The sequence below is a fragment of the Pelmatolapia mariae genome, linkage group LG12 (assembly GCF_036321145.2).
Source record: "Pelmatolapia mariae isolate MD_Pm_ZW linkage group LG12, Pm_UMD_F_2, whole genome shotgun sequence".
Lineage (NCBI taxonomy): Eukaryota > Metazoa > Chordata > Actinopteri > Cichliformes > Cichlidae > Pelmatolapia > Pelmatolapia mariae.
The window spans coordinates 9,814,496-9,832,691 of NC_086237.1; the positions used below are offsets into that span (position 1 = coordinate 9,814,496).

General features: G+C 41.4%; 2 protein-coding genes across 3 annotated transcripts; one reads left to right on the top strand and one right to left on the bottom strand.

Moving 5' to 3' along the window:
* Positions 1-724: 724 nt before the first annotated feature.
* zgc:113436 (uncharacterized protein LOC503528 homolog) lies at positions 725-7,452 on the bottom strand. Its single transcript, XM_063489740.1, has 8 exons — positions 7,142-7,452; positions 6,486-6,679; positions 6,271-6,382; positions 6,024-6,162; positions 5,858-5,912; positions 5,502-5,759; positions 5,307-5,423; positions 725-1,214 (listed from the first exon to the last, which is right to left on the bottom strand). The coding sequence occupies exons 1-8, from the start codon at positions 7,308-7,310 to the stop codon at positions 957-959; spliced, it is 1,302 nt and encodes a 433-aa protein (XP_063345810.1). The 5' UTR covers positions 7,311-7,452; the 3' UTR covers positions 725-956.
* Positions 7,453-11,325: 3,873 nt separating this feature from the next.
* On the top strand, positions 11,326-18,098 carry ogfod2 (2-oxoglutarate and iron-dependent oxygenase domain containing 2). Of its 2 annotated transcripts, XM_063489915.1 has the most exons (7): positions 11,326-11,538; positions 11,648-11,704; positions 13,095-13,205; positions 13,294-13,393; positions 14,100-14,224; positions 16,803-17,060; positions 17,242-18,098. In XM_063489915.1, the coding sequence occupies exons 1-7, from the start codon at positions 11,404-11,406 to the stop codon at positions 17,506-17,508; spliced, it is 1,053 nt and encodes a 350-aa protein (XP_063345985.1). In that variant the 5' UTR covers positions 11,326-11,403; the 3' UTR covers positions 17,509-18,098. The 2 variants fall into 2 exon arrangements, with proteins under 2 accessions (XP_063345985.1, XP_065327913.1); XM_065471841.1 differs by lacking the exons at positions 11,326-11,538; positions 13,095-13,205; positions 13,294-13,393.
* The last annotated feature ends 98 nt before the right edge of the window (positions 18,099-18,196 follow it).

Here is an 18,196-nt window from a genome sequence, read left to right on the forward strand (position 1 = left end):
TGACTTTTGAGCTTGTGAAAGTCAACTTTACAGTCACTGTGATTTTTTTGTTATTTAGTAAATTAAACTGAAATTCTCAAAATTATTGTGACTTTCATACATATCTGTGATTTATTGGAAGAGATCAAAACGAAGACAACAAGGTGGTGATAATAGGTGTGAATGTGAGTGTCTCTGCGTGTTAGCCTTGTGACAGACTGGTACCTTGTGGTAGCTGGGATGGGCTCCAGCCACCCCGCGACCCTGACAAGGATAAGTGGAAGAGAATGGATGGATTAAAACAAAAGTGAAATGACTTCTATTTGAGCTCACGTTTAGAAACCAAAATTCTATTATTACTTATGTCTAATTCAACAAATTTGAATATTTATAAACTTATTAGCTCAGTGACACATTTGTTTTTGTAGTTTGTGTGTTGTGCAGTAGAGCCAGCATATTTTTCAAACATGATATACATTTTAAATAAACAGGGACTCTTGCAACAAGGTGTAGAGTGCCCTCTGGTGGACAAACTATGCAATATCGGCACTCGTAACACATTGAAAGGGTGTTTCTCTCTTCTCTTTTTTTTACTTCTTAAATTTTCATTTATCTGTTGTTGTAAATGCCGATATCAATGATCAATGATCGGATAACAATTTTCCACTGACAAATTGGTCAGGCTTTAATAATAACTACACATCAAGTATACATAAATGAAACAACACCTTTATTTGTAAAGTATTTTAGCAAATAAAAAGGTACAAATATCTTTATAGTACTGCAAAATGAAAATAAGTTAAGATGATTTTCAGGAGAAACAACAGTTCATTGGGGAAAAGAGTGCGGGCGTAAAAGAAGATGTGGGCCGCTGGTTGGATTCCGGATGAAATTCCTGATAATTCAGGTACCTTTGGTGCCTTGCACTGACCTGAGTATCACCAACATCCGGAACATCTTCTGCACCTACACCCTTCTCAGTTTACATCGGACTCAGCCAAGTGATACACTAACTCAGTCTTTACATCCTCTGAGCTGCTCTGCTCGGTGGCCAGCACCGTCTCAACGGGAAAAGTCAAATACAAATGCTCCTCTTTCACTTTTTTCAGTGAAGGTGCTTCTCCTGGAGAAAACATGGGGTCTGCCGCTTTAAAGGTCACTGGGGACATGTTGTGTGACTTGCGCTTGGCATTTTTCTTCTCTTGTTTGTAGGCTGCATTCATATTGGCTAACACCTGAACATGGAACCAAAGGATAAAAGAGACAAAAACTAAATGAGCTTCCATGCACATTTGTTGTCACTTAATTTAAGGCTAATAACAGAGATTATGGAGGATGTTATAATGGGATTCTCTAATAGATCAATTTAATTTAAGGTGTTACAATCAAGTTTTTGCCACGTCCTGTCTAAAAATACAGTGACGTAACAACAACAACAACAAAAAAGGGACTCATTAACCAGAGATCACCTTTTTAACTTCTGTAGAACTTTATCTTGACTGCTATCAGCTGTAGTGACTCAGTAAACTTAAAAAAACAAAACAAACTATGGAGCTTTTTTCTTTCTTGAGTTCTTTTAGCTCAGTGCTTTGTTTCCTAGAACACAGGCAGACAAAGAAGCTCACTGTGTGTTGTGTAAACAAAAGATTCAAGTACCTCATGCTCATGAGGTAAGTGCCAAGTTATCATTAGTCTTAGGTTGGTTGCTCAAGCTGTCCTGAATACCATTTTTAGACAAAGCTTTGGTCAGAATTGCCAAACTCACTGCAGATTTGAGATATATCACTTATAGGTGGGCGGAGCAATCCAAATATTGATATTATGGATACCAATGCTGGTACGATACTAGCACGATAGGCTAGAACTTCTATATACAATAAATACACTAAAATAGCATTTGTTGATCCTTCTAGGGATAATGAGATGAATTGGAAATAAAATTTAATGCTGGGGGACAGAAAGTCTGTCTCCTCCAGTCTACATGTGGAACTGTTGCTAAGCAAACTGTCCCTGACACAACCCTCAGCGTGTGGGTGTGAATTTATATCTGACAGATAATATGAACAGAATAAGAGAACTCTGTGTGTGTGTGTGTGTGTGTGTGTGTGTGTGTGTGTGTGTGTGTACACATCTTTGTGACAACAGAAAATTGGCATGCCACTATACCTGTGGGGACCAACAGTCACTTGTAGGGATGCCTGTCCCCACGAGTTTGAAGGCATCTTCGAGACTCAAAATGTGGTTTTAGTGTCAGGGTTACAATTAAGTTATGGTTCAGTTTAGGCATTTGTTTTTGGTGGTTATGGTCAGTAGGAAGCGGCTAGGGAAAGCATTAAGTCAATTAGATGTCCTCACTAAGATATGTGAGTGAGTGAGTGAGTGAGTGAGTGAGTGAGTGAGTGAGTGTGTGTGTGTGTGTGTGTGTGTGTGTGTGTGTGTGTGTGTGTGTGTGTGTGTGTGTGTGTGTGTGAGAGAATGCAGCTTTTCCTGTGAATACCCTGACTGCTCAGGGGAACAGATACAGCAATTTATCTAAACACACTAAAATACAATATATCAGGCCAAAACATTGGTTGTACAGTTCTAACCAACTTGAAAATAAATATTTAATATCACCACCTTTATTCTTTAACACAGCCTGAACTCTGTGAGACAATTTTTCTTGTTATTTCTTTAAGCAGTCTCCAGGTTTCTGGAATGACAGCCAAAGCTCTTCTTTGGATGTTGGCTGCCTTTGTTTCCTTCTATGTCAAGATGATCCCACACTCAACAATGTTGAGATCTGGGCACTGGGGAGGCCAGTTAAAGACTGACAGTGTTCCAGTGTGTGGTTTTCTATTCAGTTGTGCTTTTACTGCAATCAGAGTGTGTTTGGAATCATATTCATACTTAAAATGAAGTTGTTACTTTCCAGATTGACTGAATGGTGAAGATCAAAAGTTTGTCTGTACTCTTCTGTGTCCACGACTCCATCAGTTTTGACAAGATCACCAACACCACTGGCTGTACTTACTAATTACTAGAGATGGCACGATACCACTTTTTAATGTCCGATACCATAAATTTGGATATCTGCCGATACCAATATGAATCCAATATAGTGTATTTTTTAATCAATAATACTGTTTTTTTTAATATCTTGCTGCATTTTATATAAGTTTACACTCAAGTTTAAAAAACCCACTAAAGCTATTCTGTTATACCTGTATGCAAAAAATACACTGCACCCAAAATATTTCATAGATCAGCAATACTGATCAATCTAATAAACTTAAACCTGCACCATCCTTACTATTCTGGTATTTTAAAGAGTACTTAGCTGAAATATTAAGCAACCTAACTAATAGGGCTGCCAACTCCCAGCAAAAAAAAAAAAAAAGGGAACCACCCCCGTCCCTCCGCCTCGTGATGCTTAATCGACGTAATCAACTTTAATTTAACGCACGTGTAAAAAAAAGAAAAAAAGAAAATGCATTGAAATCAATTATTTTTCCACAGTAATTAAATAGATTCAACATCTTTCTTCAACAGAATTGCAGACTGCACGGATGGTACCTTCCCAAAGGAAAAAGTGCTATAGCTTATTAGGGTATATTAGACTTAATAGTTACTATATACAGTAACAGACTTCTATACATTTTACATCAGAGTAAAACTTCGGTTGTAAGATTCAGATAATTATTTATTAAAAGCTAGACATTTTAAATGGGAATAAGAAAGAAAAGTATTTCTTTGTGCCCCCTTATCTCTGTTAACGCCCTATCGGCCCCCCTGGCAAAACTTTGCTAGATCCGCCCCTGCACAGTTACCAGCCGTCAGCTACGTAGAAAATGATCCTGGTGTAGAAAATAATATTAAATAAATTCTAACAACAGCTTATCAAGCTTAAACGTGCTGCTGTTGTTCAGCCGCTGGTTTCCTCTTTCTGGTGCAAAGTGGGCCAAAAGCAAACAAGAGAGACGGAGTCGTGACAGAAAAGCTGATCAGCTGATCATTGATCAGTTTCATGATTGAAGTAGCAACAGGAGAGGGAGGGAGAGAGAAGAGGCAGTCGCTCCACATATCGGTTGTTAAACTTAACGTGGGAATGCTTTACAAACATTCAAAGATGAACTTACACACTTGCTTTACTTCTCTCTGAGATAACTTTCTCGGAGATGAAATGCCGGTTTGGTAGCGAGGCTCCAAATGCTCAACCACACCTCCGACAGGTCTCGCACAGCCGCTCTATCACGTGACACACACTGCTCCGACGTGCTGAGGTAATGAGCTGAGTTACGCCATGTCGCAAGCTTTGTGAGGTGCTTCCGTGATATTTAATGGATCGGATCACATTTTTTATTTCTCTCCGATATCCGATCCAGTAATTTAGGTCAGTATCGGACCGATACCGATACATAATATCGGATCAGTCCATCTCTACTAATTACGATTTTAAATTTGGATCTATCACTCCATAAGACTTGCTGCCACTTATCTGCAGTCCAGTTCTTGTGGAATTTGGCATTCCTCAGCTTTTTCTCCCCATTTCCCTTCCTTAACAATAGCTTCCTGTCAGTCATCGTTCCACTGAGATCATTTCTGAAGAGGTTTCAGTGATCGTTAGATGGGTCAGACACATGTCTAATTCTTACAGACATGACTTTTCTCATACGGTTCATCTGTTGTAGATTGTTGTTTTCATTCCTGCCACATCGTTTGTCCTCCACTTGTCCCGTTTCCTTAGGACACACTGCACAACATGTCCACATATGCCAAGTTTTTGGCAGTCATCTTAGTGGTGCAAAAATACTATTTCACATCTGTCAAAGGCGTTATCTTTGGCAACTAAAGAAGAGTGCACAAATTGTGTGTTTTTGCAATAGACAGCTAGTAACAAAGTACCTATAGGTACAATTTAAAGTTGATTCTTTGCCAAGTTGTCTGTTATGTGCGGACACAACAGTGACTCATCCCTTGAGTTAGCTGCATTTTGTTTATGCTTGAGTGATTCACAGATCAGTGCTAAGTGGCTTAACATAACAGAAACCATTCCCCTGCAAATATTCAGGTACAAGGGCTGAACTGACAATGAGTGAAGAATGATCAGAGCCTGGGGAACTGCTGTTCAAGACCACTTTAGGAAAATGACAAGACTATCTAGCTCCTAGTTGGCAAAATATAAGGAAATGTTTGGTGGCTTAAGACTTTTGCACACGACTTTATTAGCATGCAACTATTGTTTTATGACAGACTTCCTGACCTCTGCCTGGATTCGCGCGATCGCACACTCAATCACCAGCATCCATTTTCACTTAAGGAAGACAGAAGAGAATGATGAGAATTACCAGCTGCTTAACAGAGTTCTGCTGCTCCTGAATGACACTCATGTACGCAGAGGCCTTCTCCTTCGTAGAGTACACATCCTGCTCCGGCTCGTCACGATTCAGCCGATTTGCTGTGTTCTACGTGAAAAGAAATTATGTTTGACGAATTGCAAACCAACCAGGTGTTTAGAGCTCACTTATCTCCTGCAGTCTCACCTCATTTGGTAAACTGGCTGTCCTGTTAAACATGAGAGAGTAAGGAGTGAACTTTGTTGTGGGGTTGGTGGATGTCCTGAACAGAAACAGCACAGGGTCGAGAAAATCATCCCATTCTGCCTGCTTCTCTGACACCATCTGCAGTATGGCTTCTTTCAACAGAGGGCTTGTGCAGTCGTGGAGTGGGTTGAGCTGAGGCTGATCCACAGGAGAGACCTTCTGTGTGATGCTCCACCTTTCACACAGCATCTTTGTCACCTAGAAAATTAAAAATCAAGATCAAAACATGCCTCCGTAGTGTTGACCCACCGTTCTCAATCTTATTATTTTATACAACTCTACTGCTGCAGTCTCACCTTATCACAGAAGTCAGCATTCTGTGTACAAACTATCATTTTAGGGGCACCGAACCTGATTAAAAACAGAGCAAAGATCAGCATCAGGCTGAAAAGCACCACTGTAGGTATTCAATTCTTGCTAATTTTGCTCATGTGCATGGTCTGCAAATAAGTTGTTTTCAACCTGTATATGCATTTAGAGATGCATCTTGCAACCGAGGCAACGTCTGTCTTTTGCACCGGGAAAGCCTCTGGCCATTTAGTGAAGTAATCAATCACCACCGTGACATTCTTGTTGCCTCTCTGGGTCTCTGGCAAGGCCCCTGATAAAGAGGAGAGAAAAACCACACAGTCAGCCTAACATCTGTGGAAAGAAATGATGTTGCAGACATAATCAAAGAGAATTTGCTTAAATGAACTGAGGCAAAAACCTATCGTGTCAATCCCGACAATTTCCCAAGGTGCATCCACTTTTATTGGCCGAATAGTTCTCGACTGGTTCTTATTTCTCTCTGTGTGCTGACACGTTTCACAGACTTTTATCTGAAACAGTGGTAACAAAAGTTAGACACTGTTATCAGCATTCCCACCAGATTTGATAAAAAAAACAAACAAACAAACACCATACACAGAGGAATGAGTGTACCCAGTCCACGACGTCCTTGATGATTCCCAGCCAGTAGTACTTGCTCTGGATCCTGTGGACGGTCTTCTTCTGGCCCAGGTGATGGCCAATATCGCTGAAGTGGCAGTCAAGAAAAATCTGCCTCTTCCTCTCAGACTCAATCACCACCTCCCTCTTCTCTTCTTTCTTGGGCCCCACATAGTAGAGCTTGCCCTCTTGAACACAGATATAAATCAGGGAATCATGTAGTGAGAAACTTAATCCCAAGTCACACCATACTGCATTATAAATGTAGGCATTTAATGTCGTCTTGATCTCTAGCAAAAGTAGACATTTACATGATCAAAACTGCGAACTGCCTGAAAACAGCTGTGATCTATCTTTAATTCGGCATATAAACAAGTTATCTAAAAATTAATATTATTCCTATAATCGCTTTCATCTAAAGTACCCAAGAGCTCATTTTTGCAAGCACCGAGGATCAGTTTTAGAATTGTGAGTAGCCGAATTTTCTGCAGATCCCTACTGATCCACCTAGTCATGCCCTAAACGTTATACCAGCCTAGCAAGGAAATTTTAAACCAGGGGAGGGAGAAGCCAGGAGTTAAACTGACTGCTGGAGATGAACAAAAGCAACACACACCGCTGCTGAACCGAGTGACTGAATGAAGCCCTACCATCGATGATGAATTTTTGAGCGTATCTCTTGAGGTTCTTCTTTCGTATCGGATTCATCGTCTGAGGAAAACTGCCCTTAGCCACAAACGTGTAAATGTCTCCGAGTTTGTTGGAGCTGGATTCAACCACCTCCTCCTCAGCCACTGGCAGAGACTCCACGCTCAGCATTTCACAGGACGAAAGTGAGCACAGCCAGTGTGCTCCTTATTAAACATAGAAATACCTTTTGCCCAACGGCATCATTAGCATCTAAACTACAGAAACACAAGAGTTACAGGTCAGGATGAAAATACTGTACCTGTCTTCTTCTACTTTGTCCTTTAGGTGGTTGCTATCAATTATTGTTTCTTTAGCACCCCCTTCTGGAAGTATAGCCGTAGGTACTCAGAGACGTCTCTTAAAAAACAAAAACAAAACAATCGTAGCTAAAAGTTAAGTTTGCTAAGTTTTGATAATTTTTTTTTGTATTTTTTTGTTTGTTGGTTGGTTTTTGTTTATTTGCATCAGTTTCTCTCGAATCTGATGACACTATATTTCTTCCATAACTTAACTTCTGACCCAGGGGCGGATCTAGAGAAATTTTCTTAGGGTGGCATGAGGGTGGCAACGAAATCAAATGGGGTGGCAAAATCAAAGCCTTTTTTCCCCCCCAAACACATATGCAGGTGGTTACATATGGTTAAAATGATTCAAATGCAGTAAGTATACACGTTTTTCATATAAATATAGTCTATAACTTAATTATTGTCTGTAGCCCACATAATTACACACTTTAGTTACATAAAAATGTGAGTTTTGATTCTATATACTGTATAGCCTGTATAACAAATAAATATGTAGCCCAATAAGTATAAAATCCAGAAAGCTACACAACATGGGGCGGTTCATTTACAAACACAGATCTAAATTAAGTTTCACACTGTTTTTTGTTAGAAAACAATCAGATTGTTACACGCTTAAATTGCACAAAATGTCAGAAATCTGCACTGTCATGAACAAAAATTTAAACCTAATTTTTCATGATTTGTTGGATCAACCCACTGAGGTCTGAAATACAACCGGCCATTTTTGACTCCTTTTGAGTTTCCGTTTGTATTTCACCCTCAGATTGTTTCATATAATTTGTTTTCCTCTTGCCTTGTTTGGTATCTTTTCAGCTCAACTGAATTTAGTTGTTTTTTTACTGGCATACTGCATTAGTACTACTATTACTATTAATAGTACTATTACTGATCTGAAATCACACAAAGAACTTAAAATCCTAGTAGTATTTTTTACTGTAAAAACCCCCCCACAGACATGTTGAGTAATTTTTTATAACTTGAAATGCAAATATAAATTGTACATTTTGTAAACATATACAACTATTTATCTAAAAATGCAGCCAATACACCTGCCGTTTCTTTTTTCATTTTCAACAACCACTTAAAAATATTACTAAAACTAAAGTGAGAGAACAATCAGGTGTCGCAATAAGATGCCCCACAAATGATGTGCCAGTAAAAAAAAAGTTTGTCCACCAAAAGACAGAGGAGAACAGCACAGGGATAAACCTGCAGGCCTGACAACAGGAGGTGTATCACTCCGCTGGTTTTCTACTTAGTGACAGTGTTTACATTACAAATGTGCCTTAGTGACATTCATTAGTGCCCTCACTGACCCACAAAACAAAACGACTACACAACAGAACAGCTACACAAGACAACACACTAAGTATACACTCCACACCAAACGTCACAAATCTCCCACATCTAAAAACTCTCTCTCTCTCTCTCGCTCTCTCTCTCTCTCGCTCTGTCTCGCTGCCGTTACCGTCACTCCCAAAACTCTCCCCTCTTCCTAAACAACCAAATCCCACATGTTGACTTTTTTTTTTTAAAATTGGTCGACATGGTGCATTTTTCCACCAATAGGAAAGAGGTGGCTTTTTTCCTTTCTTTACTGTTCTCGCGCTGTCCTTAGAAAACGCTTAAAACACACACACACACACATGTGACGACAGTATTTAGAAAAAAGCGTGGCTTATATATATCATCATAACTCTGGATTTACTGGCCTGTAATTAAAATTTAAAAACTTTGAAGTCCGAACTTTCAATGTGGGCTGAAACAGAGACTCAGCGTGGCTGCAGCTTGTTGCTATGTCAGCTTACATCAGTCATGTGATTTGGAGGTGCAGCGCGTGGACCACAGAGGGTTAATATCACTCACCTTCCTTCCATTTCCAGAGTGTAACATCCAACCACCTGTGTAAAATCCGAAATTCCCGTGGTGTTGTTCAAAATGTGCTCTGGCACAATCATAAGCATCGCTTGCTACTGAAAACAAGAAAAACGCCGGTAGGACGTTTTGTCAGAACACCGGTCCTGCTATGGGCTGAACCATTTGTTAATGGTGGAGGGGGGAACACTATTCAATATATTCAGTTTTAGTATTTATATTCACTGTTGACTGTAACTACGTTCAAAGTGTTAATTTTATCTTATTTTAATAAGCAACACTGTCATATGCAAAACTGGGGTGGCACTTGGGGTGGCAAGGGATCATTTTAGGGTGGCACTTGCCACCCCATGCCACCCTTCTAGATCCGCCCCTGTTCTGACCGTAGCTCTAAAAAGTATAAATCTATCGTAAATCTTGACTTAAAGCTTGATTTAGACCGGTTATGTAGTAACCGGAAGCATCTTTTATCCCTACACTACAACCTTCCACGCCATTCAAGTGGGTGGTGCACTTCAGGTTACGTATAATGTTGCTGGCTAGGGTAAAATGGGACTCCGGTTATGGCATAAGTTATGACGTAGATCTAACGCAGAAGTAAGGAGAGGCCAGCCACCCTTCATGCAATGGGCGATCTAATTCTTTCAGTCATTACATAGAGCTTGTGAACATATGTGAGTGGGTGTGGATGCAAGATGAAAGATACTTAAATTCCTCCACTCGGTTAAAAACTCGTGTCTGGCCCAGAGTGGGCAATCCCACCTTTTCCAGCTGAGAATAAATGCCCTTAGGCTTGAGGATGCTAATTCTCATTCCCGCCATTTCAGAGTCGGCTGTGAACCACTCCACTGTGAGCTGGAGGCCACGACTTCAAAAAAGCAACACAACCACATCATCAACAAAAAGCAGAGATGAGATCATGAGGCCACCAAAATGGAAGCCTTTCGCCACTTGGCTGCACCAAAAAAATTCTGTCCATAAAATTTATGAAGAGTATCATAACAAAGGACAGCCCTAGCGAAGTCCAACACCCACCAGGAAAGAGTCTGACTTACTGCTGGCTCGTACTGCAGTTGTACAGGCACCAAATGGCTCACAGTAAGTGGGCAGACACCCCATATTCATAAAGCATCTCCCACAGCAACACAGAAGGTGGACCCAAGTCCACAAAACAGACTTGTTGTGCACTCTGGTGCACACTGAAATATCCTTGAGAGGATAAAGAGGTGGTCAAGCATTCAATACAGGACAAAAACCAAACTGACGTATAACTTCCGATGGAGGCTGAGTAGTAAGAGCCCTCTGTGACTGGCGCCCCCACTCCTTCAGTTGAAGTCAGCAGCATCCCACCGTTGTCCACCATCTGGTTCAGGGAACATGTGGAACATGATCCATTCGAGCTCAGTGTCAACCACAAGTTTCACTAAGCAATAATCCAGACACAAGTGCATCCAATGTTCCTCCAGGAACCTTCAAAATCATACTAAAAAGTGTAGTTTCATACTGAAACCACTTTAGTTCTGTTAACACTCATGATTACAGTCTAACCACAGGCGTCATAACTTCAACTAGTGCGAACTGACACATTACTGCGCATACAGTGGAAAACAGACAAAATCAAAAAGCACTTTTTGATGCATCTGGAGTCCATGATTGTCTCCATCTAACTCCCAGGTGGATGATTTTTTAATACTTATATTTGTCTACAGATTATAACACCACCCACCTTTTATATTATATTATAACACACGCACACACACACACACATGAAAATAAAAATTAAAACATGGACCTAGGCTCAGTGTATATAAGGGCTGTTCATATTTGATATAATTGTCTCACGTTTTTGACGCCTTTTGGACGGAGGGGCTATCGACGGATGGAATGGGACGTATGTATGTATGGTGCTTTTAATTTGGAGGACGTCGAACCGGAGGTGACATATTTGTCACTGAGCGCAACGTCACAGCGCGTGCGTTTGACAGTAGTGTCCGTGGTAATGTTTTTCCCTGTCTTAAACAGTTATCCTTGAACAGGCAGCAATGACGAACGAAGGCAAAGAAAAGCCTCGGTTTTATATCTGTGACTGTTTTACGACTGATAACATTTTCCTGGAGGAATACAAGCTCCATGTTCGTTTTGTGTCCGAGAAGCAGTTCAGGCTGGACTACCATGCAGTGAGTGGATACCAGTTTGCTACATTTTGATATGAAATACAAATATTATGAGAAATGGTGACTTTGTGAGCTGACAGGTGTGTATTGTTTGCTAATTGTTACCGCGCAGCTGCTGAAGAAGTTGGGCTGCGTCACGGATGAACAATTTGGGGGAGTGCTCAACAAGGTAAGAACTGTACTGTATTTTACAAGTGCTGTTAAACAGGCCAATGGATTTTTGACACAGCTGTTTCAAGCATCCCAGTTGTATTTTAGACCCTTACATTATTGTGCTTTGTACACAGAGACAAAATGATTTCACAAAAAACAAAAAACTTCGAAGTTCAAAATAATTAGCGTGCCGGTGCTAATAGTCAGTCGTTTGTCTTTTTTTTTTTGGATAAGATGGTGCAGCTCTTTGTAGTAGTTTGCAACAAGTCTCACACAGTGAGCAATCCCTCCTATTTTGGAGGATCTCTCAAGCTCCTCTGGCTTTGATGGTCTTCTGTGATGGACCTTGGTCTTTATTTCCCCCCCTCAGATTTTCAATGGGATTCGAACTACAGTCCAGTCAGTAATGCTGACTGGACTGCAATGTGTTTTTGGTCGTTGTCTTGGAAGACAAAGTGATGACCCAAACCCAGTTTTGCTGCAGACCGCTTATTTATTCACGTTAAAGCTGGCAAAACCAAACCCAACAATAAAACAACATCAAAATATCAAATGAAAAATAACCGCACTGGAACACTAATAATACAACATTTAAGGCAGCAGTTATAAATTAAGAACCAAAAAGCATTATGGCATCAAGAGCTTACCTTCAAGAGTAGTAGATTCTGAATGACTTGTAAAAGTTGCCTGTGTTTAGAAGCAGTGGGCATATGTTTTGGTATTGACTTGGCACTGTAACAGGACCTGATGCTACATTCATAGTTTAAAGTAGTTTTTTAAAATCATTGTATCCTTTCGTTTCATTTCACAATACGCAGCTGTTTAGTTGATTTTATTTTTGAGTTCCTCTAGAGATGGAGGGATCCTGACAGGGGTAGAAGTTAAAGGTGGCAGAAGGTTGAGCTTAGGATTGGTGGTATTTTTTTATTCATACCTTTTTTGCTATTTTGCTGGGGCACACTGTACATACTGGTATTTGTGTTCAGATATAAAAAAAAACCCACTGAAAACTAAGCTGCTGCTGATGAAGTCATGGCAGTTCTGGATGTGAGCGATTAGCCAGCTTAACAGTTAAACTCTGCTGCCTCTGACGTCTGTAGTACAGATGTTTTTCAGCTCTTTGAGAACAGCTGATGCTCCGCTAGTGGCATCTATGTGCACTTTAATTTGCTGGCCCTGGATCAGCTTAATAGAGAAAGGAGCATCTCTTTTTAGGATGGTATCAATATCATTGGGATTCATAAGTGACCTGTTAATGCCATGAAGCATTCAAGCCTAACTCATTAGGAAGGTATAAAAAACAGAGCTGAGATAACTAGAGAATTAATATTTTATGAAAAGAAGCTGAGGTGACAAATCAGAAATTTTTGCATTACTAATAAACTGAAAGTGTCCGCCCTGTTTAGATTTCCCAGGAAGTGGACAGACGAAAGCATCTAGGTGTGACCTCTGCTCAAAGAGCTGCTGCTATCAAAGATATTTACCAGCCTCTGCATCCTCATGTCTACCATCTCCAGGTAGTCACTGCATTAACCATCATTGGCATTTTGAATAATGTAACGTTAACACCTTGATAAAACACATTTGCACTTCACTTCCCCTCAGGAGTCCTACCTTGCTTCAAAGTTCAAACAGATTGTTGAGTACTGTCAAAGCGACAGTGCAACCGAAGAAGGCCTCTTAGGCTTGTTGGAGGAACAAGTGGGTAAGCTGGGAAGTTCTTTCAACTCCTCAGAGACAGAGATTCAAATATGAAGTTGTTACATTTCCCTAAAAAGTCCAGGTGATGTGGGAGAATAACAAAAAGTGTCTGAATTGAGAAAAGGGAGACATGGAGGCGAAATTGTTAAATTAAGGCTTTTATTAATATTGTTATTACAAATCCAACTAGAGAGATGGACAAGCTGTTGTCACCTTTGAAAGAAAGGAGAAAATGGTAAGACCCAGGACTTGGTCACCAGATAGTAAGTTTAAAAAAAGGCTTTATCACCAGAAAGTAACACAGAGCCACAGCAAACACAGCTCACAACCTGCAAGCCAAAATAAAAGGCTCTCTGGCATCAGAGCGCTCCTTTCTCTGGACTTATCTGGTTTAATTGCTGAGTAGATTGAGTTGTACCAAAAAAGGCAGCACCTAAGGCGGAAGAGATGGCAGGACACACTCATACAGGGTCAAAGTCATGGCAGGCTCTGCTAGGGCCGTAACAGAAGTGATGGCTCAGTTTGAATGCTTAGCAATGATGTCTATTAATAGAACTACTGATTTATAACAAGTGGCGGAGAAGAAAGGGCTAGAAACACAGTGCCCGAAGTTTTCAAGTTCAAGACAATCAAGACATTTTATTGGCGTTAACTCCACAGCTTTATGCCACACAGAGCATCTTTAACTCATTCTCTCCTCTCTGTTGCAGCTCCAAGAGTGTATCGCTTTCCTTTGTTTGACAAGAGCTTCTGTGAGGATCTGATGGAGGAGTTGGAGCACTTTGAGCAGTCTGCAGCCCCTAAAGGAAGACCCAACACAATGAACCAGTATGGGGTAATAAATTAAAACCTTCTGAAACTGCTGAAAAGACTCTATACCATCTCCTTAACTGTGCAGTTGTGGCCAGATGTTTACATCTTTAATGACTCTAAAAACAAGATTTGGGGCCACAAGTTTGAATGATTATAGATTTTGTCTAATCTCACTGATGTCCAAGTGATCCATGCCAAGTGTACCTTCATACCATCACTGATGCTGGCTTTTGGATTATGCAGTGATAAGCTGTTTGCTGTTTCTCCTTTTTAGCTTGGAGGATTCAGCATCCAAGATTTCCCACAATGCTGTCTCAGTCTCAGGTTACGCTTTATTTTTTTCTTTGTAGATAGATTTTATATGGGGATTTAACCAAATACAAGTGGTTGGCAACCAGCTGAGTTGATTTGCTACTGCAGTGAGATGCATCATGCATACTCATGAGTTATTTCCAAACCTTCTCAGAGCGTCCAAATCAGGACATGATTATTTGGAGACGGCAACCACTAGCAATCCGTGCAGTCAAAAGTCATCTCATGGCACTTTATATTTTAAGGTAAAGACCCTACAATAATACAGCGAAAACATTCAGACAAACTCCTGCCAGCAAGCACTTGGAGACATTGGGAAGGAAAAACTTCCTTTTAACCGTAAGAAACTGGACCCAGGCTCAAGGAGGAGCAGCCATCTGCTGCAACCGAGTGGGGATGATGGGAGGTTGCGGCTGTATGTGTAAATACTTGCCAAAAAAAATTACATAAATGCAATTACTTATTTTCTAATACTTCACCGAATTAGCTTAAAACTTCATAGGAAGTTGTTTGTGTGTTACTTGGATATGCTGTCTTTTTTGTAGTTATAACAATTTAAGTGGACAGTTTATTTTTTATTTTTTTTATTTTTTTTTTTGTCTGTCCCATTTGGTTCTTTAGCCGTCAGAATTGTTGTCTGAAGACCAACAAGGATACCAAATGGATCATCATGGCATTGCCGTATTGGTCCATTTGATCAACTTTTGTTGTTATTATTTATTTTATTTTCAGTAGTTACAGATGAGACAGACATGATTGGGGGATAGGAAAGGGAGAAAGAAAGAGAGGAAGGAAAAGAAAAACAGAAGGGAAGAGGGACAGTGAGAAAGGGCACTTACAAAGACAAAGAGAAAAAAAAATCTCCTGGATCACCTGTTGAGAGAAAAAGAATAGAAAACAAGCAAAAAAAAAACAAAGCAACATACTAAACACAACACCATCATGTTAATCTAGCTAAGTGTAAACAGCAATAAATACTAAATATTGAATGTTGTTGTGCAGCACAGACAGCGCACAATGTGCTTTGAAGTAGCAGCTAAGAAAGGTGTAGTTTATGTCTACGAACAGTGAACATCCGTGTGCACACCCGTGTGGATCAGCGCGCTTGTATACAGAAGGTTTCCCCATGTAACGGTCTGCTAGAGGGTGTGGAGGGCCATAGCCCCGTCCCCCAGGGCATGAAGCAGGCATGGAGGAGATCCAGGCTCCAGACATCCAGGGACCCCAGAGTGCGAGAGCCCAAGGAGTACCACCGGAGGGGCATCCGTGCCACCCTCCTGGGAAGGGCTGAGGAGATCCCCAGACGAGGGGTCACCCAGTAGCCACGGAGCAGAAGCCAGAGAGGGCTGCACTGGCGCGCCCGCCGGCTCTGCCGGCAGCCAGCTGTGCCAGAGTGAACCGAGCTGCAGGCCCCGAGGCCGGAGGTTCAAGGCCCCCCTTTGCCCCGGAAGACGCCTGACCGAGCGACAGGCACCAGGCCCCGCCAAGTAGCCACCGGGAGTGAGCTGGTGTATACCTGAGCGCCCAGCCCCGGACACCAAGAACCACCAATGCACCAACCCCTGAGTGCATCAGTTACCGGCAGGGAGTGTGGTGAGGGGAGATAGGCCTCCGCACTTTGGAGGGCCTGGGTGTTCCCAGGGAGGTGGAGTCTAAGACCTGACCTGACATATAAACACAGACAAACAGGCACACACAGACACAAACATGCTTTCCCACCCTCATGCACACATATACAAACACTCAGCACTCATCCAACGTAGGAATAGACATATATGCACATGTACACACAATCGCACTCCCCAAACATACTCTATACCCCGGGTCCAGGTACCCTCGCCCCCAGAGGGGGAAACAGCACCCAGACCCAAGAGATGTGACCCTTTCCCCCCGGGGTGGAGGCAAGCAGACCGCCCCAGGCCTCGCAGAAGCAGGGAGGCCAATCTGTCAGCCAACACCACCTCCCAGCCCCCCGCCCCGATGGCTGGCAGAGAACGGGGGTGTGTGAAGACCCCATACCTCCCTCCTCCCACTCATGTGTAGTGTTGCTGCGTGTTGTTCTAAAGTGCATTTAAAACAGGGGAGGGCATGGTGCTGCTGCCGGAGAGCAGCAGGTGTTAGCACGGCCCCTCCCGAGAACCCTCAATGTCTACATGGATTTAAGTGGACAGTTTAAATGATTTGGAAATTCCTGTATTTGTGCTTTTATTAACATTTCAGAGAGTGTCTCTATCAGTTTAGAAATAAAGCTGTATAAGTTGTCTTGTTGCTCTTCCTTGTGTCTTCAGATTCTCCTTAATGAGCTGGGCTTTGACGAGCACTTCATCACACCTCTCCGTGAACAGTACTTGCTGCCACTCACCTCCCTGCTTTATCCAGACTGTGGGGGGCGCTGTCTGGATAGTCACAAGGCCTTTGTGGTCAAATATGACATTAATGAAGATCTGGACCTGAGCTACCACTATGACAATGCAGAAGTCACCCTGAATGTTTCGCTGGGCAAGGAGTTCACTGAGGGCAACCTTTATTTTGGTGATATGAGACAGGTGATGCCCTGCTATGATTTATGACATGATGTTTTTGTTTTTGTTGTGTACAACTAAAAACATATAGATATAAAATAATTAAAAAATTATTTGATACAAAAACTATTAATTATAGTTTTTGTATCAAATAATTTTTTAATTATTTTATATCTATAATTAATAGTTTTTGCCCTCTCTGTAGGTTCCTGTAAGTGAGACGGAGTGCTCGGAGGTTGAACACAGGGTGACTGAGGGCCTCCTCCATCGGGGTCAACATATGCACGGTGCTTTACCCATCTCTTCTGGTCAGCGCTGGAACCTCATCATCTGGATGAGAGCCTCACAGGAACGAAATAAACAGTGCCCCATGTGCAACAGGACACCCACATTGGTGGAAGCGGAGGGCTTTGCTGATGGCTTCACAAAACACTCTGAGCCACCACAGAACATCTCATGCGCGCTGACGTGATGCATCCAGTTCCTTTTGACTAAAGACTGCACTGGCTGATTATAGGAGGATGTTAAAGTGAATGAATTCTTATGAAGTACTATGACTCCTTTGAAATTGGGATGATTCTTTTATGAATATTAGTAATAGTCAATTCAGATTTATTTATATACAGCCAAATCACAACAATAGTTGCCTCAAGGTGCTTTATATAATAGAGAAAAGCCGAACAATCAGATGACCCCCTCCCCTGTGAATAACCACATTGCGACAGTGGGGAGGAAAAACTCAGTTTGAACAGGAAGGAGGATTCTTGGGGAGGAGCAGCCATCTGCTGTGAATAGTAATAATATTAATATTGGGCTCAGACATTCAGTGTAGTGTCCCGTTTTATAATATTTTCTTGAGATAATATTGCCACTCAGTGTTTTGGGTGGAGATTTCCAGTCGTCATGGGATATTGCATTTTCAGAATCACCAATCAGATCTGATAAAACTGTTTAAAACTTTTGACTTTCTCCTAAAAGAAGGCTTTAAAATTCTCTCTTTGCCCTGGAAGTTTTTCTTCTACAAACTCTTTTGCTGTTGCACAATTGTCCTTTGGATTTCAGTCATCAGTAGCTGTCTCTTTTATTCAACAAAGTCAGAATTTGTACGGGGTCATCCACCATATATTAGATCAATGCATTTCTAAGAAGATGGCTTATTT

Excerpts from the sequence above, each read along its gene's own strand:
- zgc:113436 (XM_063489740.1), bottom strand. The coding sequence starts at position 7,310 with ATGCTGAGCGTGGAGTCTCTGCCAGTGGCTGAGGAGGAGGTGGTTGAA. Across the intron at positions 5,424-5,501 it reads CAGCCAGTTTACCAAATGAG|AACACAGCAAATCGGCTGAA; the intron begins GTGAGACTGCAG and ends CTTTTCACGTAG. Across the intron at positions 1,215-5,306 it reads AGAACTCTGTTAAGCAGCTG|GTGTTAGCCAATATGAATGC; the intron begins GTAATTCTCATC and ends TTCCATGTTCAG.
- ogfod2 (XM_063489915.1), top strand. The coding sequence starts at position 11,404 with ATGACGAACGAAGGCAAAGAAAAGCCTCGGTTTTATATCTGTGACTGT. Across the intron at positions 13,206-13,293 it reads CTCATGTCTACCATCTCCAG|GAGTCCTACCTTGCTTCAAA; the intron begins GTAGTCACTGCA and ends ACTTCCCCTCAG. Across the intron at positions 17,061-17,241 it reads ATTTTGGTGATATGAGACAG|GTTCCTGTAAGTGAGACGGA; the intron begins GTGATGCCCTGC and ends CCCTCTCTGTAG.